The sequence below is a fragment of the Oculina patagonica genome, chromosome 5, assembly GCF_052425735.1.
Source record: "Oculina patagonica isolate OP01 chromosome 5, crgOcupat, whole genome shotgun sequence".
In the NCBI taxonomy this organism is placed as follows: domain Eukaryota; kingdom Metazoa; phylum Cnidaria; class Anthozoa; order Scleractinia; family Oculinidae; genus Oculina; species Oculina patagonica.
In genome coordinates this window covers 12,797,476-12,805,705 of record NC_135762.1, presented here as the reverse complement: position 1 = coordinate 12,805,705, position 8,230 = coordinate 12,797,476, and the positions used below count along the sequence as shown (strand labels likewise).

General features: G+C 41.3%; 1 protein-coding gene across 1 annotated transcript in view; it reads left to right on the top strand.

The window, feature by feature from the left end:
* Positions 1 to 418: 418 nt before the first annotated feature.
* LOC144655586 (uncharacterized) overlaps positions 419 to 8,230 on the top strand; it is a 31,572-nt gene continuing 23,760 nt past the window's right edge. The window contains exons 1-3 of the mRNA XM_078515870.1: positions 419 to 528; positions 6,792 to 7,091; positions 7,555 to 7,884. Coding sequence (XP_078371996.1) covers positions 6,902 to 7,091; positions 7,555 to 7,884 — 520 coding nt within the window. The 5' untranslated portion in view covers positions 419 to 528; positions 6,792 to 6,901. The remainder of the gene's footprint in view (positions 529 to 6,791; positions 7,092 to 7,554; positions 7,885 to 8,230) is intronic.

Below are 8,230 nucleotides of genomic sequence, written 5' to 3'. Positions count from 1 at the left end.
TGGGGAAGACAAATTACAAGAGGTTAAAAACGTTCGTTAAGGAGTTTATGACAAAACTTGTAGAAAACTCAAGCCAATTCGAAGCGGCGGTAGTGTTATACAGTACCAGGGCGTCTGTGAAGCTGAATTTTTCCCAGAAATTTACTTTGCAGCTTTTTCATTCTACCATCAACAACTTGCCTTGGGAAAGAGGATATACAAGGACTGACAAAGCCCTAAACGTTGCATCGGACTACATCTTCACCAATGATACACTCTCCCGTCGACAGAACGTACCGATGATTGCCATTTTGATAACTGATGGCAAAGCTACCGATAAATTCCCAGATTTTGTATCCGCAGGCAATGCGTCTGAACCTTTAAAACAAAAAGGTGTTCGTATTTTCGCTTTCGGTGTAGGAAACAACATAGATCTACAGGAGCTGTTTGAGATTACGGAAAGGATAAACGACGTATTCCGTGTGTTCAGCTTTTTCACTCTTCTTGAGATTGTGGATACCTTAGTCAGCAAAGTTCTGTCCGCAATTGGTAAGAATTCAAATCCTTTAGATACTCAGTGAATAATAGTACTATTGATTTTTGCACGACTAGACTTTCGAAACATGTTGTAAAGCTTGAAGCTTCTGTACGAAAAAACAAAACAAAAATTAGTAAGATTGTGATAGATAGGATCGGGTGAGCACAGTTTTCTCTCTAATTACCAATGATCATCCAAGTAGGATTTGAATGAAAATATCAATATTATACCGTAAAACCCCGCTAAGCTTATACAACCCAAAGCAAAATCTTAATGGTGTATATTATATATTAGCATAATTTCCAGAGGTGAATTCAATTCTGATTGGTCGAGAAGCTCGGACTATGCCGAAATATTAACCGTGCTAGACGGTGAATATAGCATCCCAAGGTTTGGCTACTAAGCCATGCCACGTTTGCCATCCAGGCCTGTGAACATGGCGACATTAGCTGAATGAAAATTTCTCTCATTTAGAAGAAATCTCTCCAAGTCTTGAATATTAAAAACATTGGGAATTTTGCAAATTGACTACCAAGGCTTTTTGGACCGAAAATATTTTCAAGAGATGGTTTTCAAGGCATTAGAATTGATCGTTAACATGGTGGTTTTGGAGATCGCACGCGGCCGTGTACTCAGTCAGATCGACTGGCAAAACATTGTTTAGTTCTCATCTCACTGGAGCTAGTAATTTCGAGAGGATTCATACAATTGCTCAGCAGTCATCAACGATTAAACAAAAGTACCAGATATCTATCTTTTTCGTAGTGTTTGTTTTGTTCCGTTTTATTGCTGAAATTTGAGTGAAAATTACGATTTCAATCGATGAATTAAACTGGTTTACACGCGAGCACTTGTGTTTGTTGTTTTCGTATTTTTATTGTTATTTTGCAGTTTTTAATATTCACCTCTGAGAATTATACTAAAACAATTATTCGCCTCAGGCTCAGTGATTATTGTTGAATAATCACTTCGACTTCGTCTCGGGGATTATTCAACAATAATCACTTCGCCTTTGGCGAATAATTGTTAATTATATACAGGTGTTTTATTTTGTTAATTTTAAGAGTTCCCAGTTAGGAGAGTATTTTACCCTCGGCAAGAAGCCATTGACACTTAATTAAATGAAGTTATTGATAGATCGATCGATCAATAATAGTGTTACGATCAACGTAAAGACGCCAAGGCTAGGCAAACACAACAACTTTTAATGGCTGACGAACAAGACCACGCGAGACAGGAGGCGCGGTACCATAACAATCTTAGTCACGTGCAAAACTTAAATATGCAAACTTATTCAGTATCACAACATCTTCCCCTTTGTAAAGAAAGTGTCTTTCACAAAGTTCTCGCAAAAAAAGGACTGAGTTCCTTAGTAATAAAAACAACAACAGGGTACATGTTCAACAATTAATCAAAGTTCCAAATAAAAATGTCTAAGTAGTGAAGTCCTGAAAACGGGCTGGTGGTTTCATAATACGACCACTCCTTGTACCAGTCGGATTGGATGCAAGTTCCACATGCTCTGCTGCAGGTTTCAGAACAGACGGAGGTTCAGCTGAAGGTTTCACAACAGGAAGTGGTTCAGCTGCAGGTTTCACAACAGATGGGGAATCTGCTTGTGGCAATGATCGCAGTGGCTCAAATGCTGGTTGCACAATAGTTGGAGAATCTGATTGTGGCACTGATCGCAGCTGTCAGCGATTTCGCCTGTACGTTTGACCACCCGATACAACAACATAGGAACGTGGGCCAATCATTTTCCTGCAAACAGCTTCTGTCCAAGTAGATTCTTTTGGTTTTTTCATCCTGACTGTCTGTCCAGGTTGCAACTCAGGCAATGCTTTTCCTTTCAAGTTGTAGTAGAAAGCCTGCTTTTGTTTAGAGTTAATCAGCTTTTCTTGGACAGCTTGCGAGGGAAGTGTGTTAGGCTGTAGTTGTTTACGTGACAGGGGTAACATATTGCGTGTTCTTCTGCTGAACAGCCTTTGTGCTGGGGATGAACCAATTTCTGTAGGCGTGTTGCGGTAGTATAGAAGAGCAAGGTACGGGTCAAATTTTCCACACGCTGCTTTCTTCATTAGGTTTTCATAAATCTTCACAGCACTCTCGACCTTTCCATTACTTTGGAGATAGCGCGGAGAGGATGTGATGTGTTGAAAGTGCCAGTCATTTGCAAACTTTGCAAACTCAGCAGAACAATACTGTGGTCCGTTGTCGGAGATTACAACCTCCGGAATTCCATGACGACTAAAATGCATTTTCAACTTAGCAGTAACAGTCCTGGGGTCTGTCATGTCAAGCTTGTCATACTCGGAGAAAGAGGAGTAATAAGCAACTGTAATCAGGTACTGACGCCCGTCAAAGAAGAACATATCTGTGCCAACTTTTGCCAAGGCCTTGATGGAATTTCATGGGGCATTAGCGGTTCTCGAGGCTGCTCTGGCTTGAAGGAGTTGCAAATATCACACTTGAGAATGAAGTCTTTCAACTCAGCATTCATACGCGGCCAGTAAAACACCTCTCTAGCTCGTCTAAGACATCCCTCGATACCGAGATGAGACGAATGAACCGTTTCCATCATTTCCTTTCTTAACTTGGCAGGTACAATAAGACGCTCAGCCTTGAAGAGCAAACCATTTTGAGCTGTGATTTCATCTCGAAACTGAAAATATGGCTTGATCTCTGCTGGAACTTCATCGGGAGTGCTAGGCCAACCTTCTAGGACAACTGGCATAAGGGTTTGAAGGTTTTCATCTGAGGCTGTACCTTCTTTTAATTCCTTTAGTCGTGCTTCTGAAATGGAAGGATCCTCTGTGAGTACTAACGCCTCTAACTCACTACAGTACTCGGTCTGAGTGAGAGGTTCATCCAGATAGGCTCGGGACAGGGGATCTGACATAACCATTGAGTTTCCTTTTTGGTACTTTACATCAAGGTTGTATCGCTGTAAGCACAGCAGTATCCGCTGGAGACGCTTGGGAGCAGAGCCAAGGTCCTTCTTGAAATTAGCTTCTAGGGGCTGATGATCTGTTTTAACGTGTACCACATATCGACCAAACAGGTACGTATCAAATCGCTCACAGGCAAACACGACTGAGAGAAGCTCCTTTTCAATCTGCGCGTAACGACCTTCTGTTGGAGTTAGGGCTCTAGAGGCAAATGCAACTGGCTGACCCTCCTGAAGTAGGGAGGCGCCAAGTCCAGAAAGCGATGCGTCACTTTCGATTGTGACTTCCTGATTGACATCGTAAAACTTCAACACTGGAGCTTTACAAACAAGATTATTGATACTCTGGGCAGCTTCATCGTGAACAGGCAGCCAACACCATTCAGTATTCTTAAGCTCCAGTCGTCTTAACGGCTCGTAGACACGTGCACTGGACAGGTTTGGTAAGAACTTGGCCAGGTAAGTAACGTTGCCAAGGAATCGCTTCAGGGATTTGACATCTGTCGGGGTTGGCATGTCACGTATGGCACGAACTTTGTTTGGGTCGGTTACCACACCATCAGCTGTGCGTAGATGACCCATGAATGGTACTTGTGATAGGCGAAGCTTAACCTTCTGAAGATTAAGTGTCAGATTCAACTCACGACATCTTTGAAGGAAAGCCGTTAAATTCTGATCATGATCCTTTACTGCTTCATCGACAGTGTCTCCAAATCCACAATCCAGGAAATCATCGGCGATAACTTCCACTCCTTGGAGACCCTCAATTGTTTCATGCATCTTCCGCTGCCATAACTCGGGCGAAGAACTTATGCCCAATGGCATTCTCAGCCAACGAAAGCGGCCAAAGAGGGTGTTAAAAGTCGTGTAAAAGCTTGACTGCTCAGTTAGTTTCACTTGCAAAAACCCACTTTTCGCATCAAACACACTGAACACTTTGGCATTTGTGAGACGAGTTGTGATATCTTCAACTGTCGGTAAAGGGTAATGAGAGCGCTTTATGGCAGTGTTCAAATCTTTGGGATCTAGACAAATGCGAGCTGATCCATCCTTCTTGGGTACTGCTAAGACACTGGACACCCAGTCAGTTGGCTCAGTAACAGGAGTAATAATCTCGGTGGCAACCATCTTGTCAAGCTCGGTCTTCATTGCCTCTTTCTTAGGAAAAGGCACCCTTCGTGGGGGGTGAACAACAGGATGAACATCTTTACTAAGCTGGATGTTGTATTCCCCTGGTAAACAGCCAATGCTTTGGAACATTATTGATAAGGGTATCAACACCAGCGACCATAATCTTGATAAGACCCATCCCCTTTGATGACTTCAAACCAAGCAAAGGTGTGATCTTCTGGTCGACAATGACAAAATTCAGTTCATGCTTACTACCGTTATGTTCCACTTTCAACCTTGAAAAACCAAGTGCCTTTCGCTTCGAGAGATCATGCATAACCAGTCCTTGGGAACAATTTTAGCTTTGCTGTGATCGTTTGTTGCCCTGATATAATCCTGCAGTGGCAAAATATTCGCAGTAGAACCTGTATCAATTTGAAATGTCACTAATGCTGAATCGTTTACAGTTAGTAAGACAAGAGCTTGATCTTGACCACTGATGTTATGAATGTAAAATTCTTCTTCGACCATGTGAACTTTCGCAACTTCTTACTTGCCTTGACACTTGACTGCAAAATGACCTTGTTTGCCACACTTCTTACATTTCTGACCAGAGGCCGGGCACAATTTCCTTTCCAGTGCATGTTTACCACCACAAAACAAACACTCTTTCAGCTTGGGAGGTCCCTTGTTTGGCGACGGAAGGTTGGGAGGCGGTGATTTCCGGCGCTTGTTTTTAAACGGAGGTTTGTGATTCACTCGATTAATATCTTCGTGTCCTGAAGATTCTTATGAAATTTCTGTCGCTCGCTCGCTCGTGAGTAACTTGACTTGCCTTCATAGTTTTGATGGCTTTATCGAGATCGAGGTCTCGCTTTCCGAGAAGCTTTTCACGAACTCTATCATCCTTCACACCGAGAATTAAGCGGACTCGAACCAGCGATTCTCGTAACGCGCCAAAACCACACGATTATAGAACGAGGAATATTCATGTGTATCGTGCTTGTTTTCGGCTCATGGATTATAGAACGAGGAATATTCATGTGTAGCGTGTTTGTTTTCGGCATATGGATTATAGAATGAGGTATATTCATGTGTAGCGTGTTTGTTTTCGGCATATGGATTATAGAATGAGGTATATTCATGTGTAGCGTGCTTGGTTTCGGCTCATGGATTAAAGAACGTGGTATTTTCATGCGTTAGCGTAAGTTTTTATTTGCGGATGACTACGGGACTACAGGACTGCGGGAGCATGCTTCTTATGTATTTCTCTTTTGTTTCCATATGCAAATATTTATTGACTGCGGGACTGCGGGAGCAGAACTTTAATGTCACGGACAACATGATTGAAACTACCTCACGAGGTAGTTTCAATCATGATCAGACTAAACAAGTTAAAAATGGCGGACATGTGGTGAGGAGGTGAGCGCCCAAAAGCTTCAAATTTGGGCTTTCCATGCGACCAAATGTTTACTTAAAATATGGGCTAATAAAGTGATCCAATATGAATTATCGGTGATGGATAGGAAGCAGAATATTTGGCCGAATATCACCACGAAAGTTTACGACGGCGGCTACAAGCGCGCAGCATTACAGCATTGCAATGCAAAAACAAACTTAACAAAATAAAAATCTTCTGTTACCGACTGATAGCGAAAATTCTGACAATACTGTCTTCTTGCTAAACGCTTGAAAGCCCTGCTTCATCGAAGGGCTTGAAAGTAGACAGAAAGACAAAGATTTAATGGAAACTTTATTGTAATTTCGAGCTATATTTTTACGGTTAAATAAAGTGTAAAGATTTATGCAAGAACCGTGAAACCGCATAAATTACACACCAGGCATGAAATGTGTTTGAAACTAACACCTAATGTGAACAATGCAATAACAAGCATGTTTAGGTGAAACATGTTTCGTTAAAACACGTTTATTCTAAACATGTTTCGGGTTAAATGTGAACGCAGCTTTAGTCACGTGCAAAACTTAAGTATGCAAACTTATTCAGTATCACATCAAATAGATTTAACTTCATGTGGTTTACAGTATCCGCAATATATTATATAGCGGTAATTTATTTTGTTTATTTTAAGTGTCCCCAACTAGTACAGGGTTTTACCCTCGGCAAGATGCAATTGACATTTAAATGAAGTTATTGATCGATCGATCAATTGATTGATTTATTGACTGATTGATTGATTGCAAAGTTTCATGTTCTAGATAATCCATCGATTCGATTGGCTGAGAATGCCAGAACGCTTTTTGCTGGTAGAGAATATACTTTAAGCTGCGTGGTATCAGGCTGCCCTCTTCCAGCAGTCAAGTGGTTGATGAATGGCAAAGAACTTAAAGACGGCGATTTGAACCAAACTATTTCACTGGAGGTTGACAGGAAAGGAGAAAAGTTTAACATGTTGCTTTATTTTTCCAAAGTCAACATTAAACATGTTGGGAATTTTACCTGTGAAGCAACAAACAAGTATCACACGACGAAGCGTGATATCCAAGTCTTAATTACCTGTAAGGCTACAGTTATTTTTGTTGTGTTTTATTATATACCTGAATTTTACATAGACCGGTCAACGTAAGTGAGAAACAATTTTTTCAAGGAGTAATTTAAGAAACCTTTAACTTTATACATTAAATTAGCCTTTATGTACTTCAAATACTTCAACCGATAGGTAAACAGGAAACTCACAGCAACCCGAAATTTATTATATGCACTCCAGTGAACGCTAAGACGTCCCATGGCTAGGGTACATGTACATGCAGAACAAAACACCCTACCTTTCCTTCCCTACCCCTACGGATTTTCCAATTTCCGGACACCCATCTATAGACTTAGGTTAGGAGATATACCTCGAACGCTAATCTTTGAGTCTGTAACAAAGTGATAATCATTTTGAGTTTCCATGCACACTGACGTTGGAAAAAGAAACAAAAAAATTACAAATACTATTCCTCCAACCATTTCTCATTGTAGGCCCGCCTGAACTTTTTAAACTAAAGGCATTACCTCATCAAGTTTCATCAAGTGGAGACGCCGCTTTAAGTTGTGAAGTCGACGGTTTGGACCAGCAAAAGCTATATTTCTATCACTGGCAGTGGAAGTTTCATGACAAAGTAATCGAGGAGAATAAAAAGTACAAAGTGTTTTACAACTACCAGGCTCCAAACACCTGTCAGCGATCAAGAGGTTCAGTCACTCTTCACATTAGAAATGTTTCAAAAGAAGATTTGGGACAATACATGTGCGTGTTGCAGTTATCTAACATAACTATTGCAGAAAAAGAAATTCCATTTTATGACTTTGGTAAGCTTTTAATTTTAAGTGAAGTATCACATTCATCCGCAATGACTTGCGTACCTTCAGCTCACATCATCTATCTCATCCCGCCTTACCTGTCAAGGCCTCGCTACACCTCACGTCACTTCACCTCACATCAAATTACATGGTTTGACCTCACCTAAACTCACTTCACCTCACCTTAGCTCAACTCAGCTCAACAAGCCACGACGGCCACACCTCAGCTGACGTCTCCTAGCCGTTCCTTACCTTGCCTAGCCAAACCGCACCTCACCAACCACACCACACAACACCACTGACACCACACCACACCACACCGCACCACACCAAACTACACCACTTTCACTTTTTT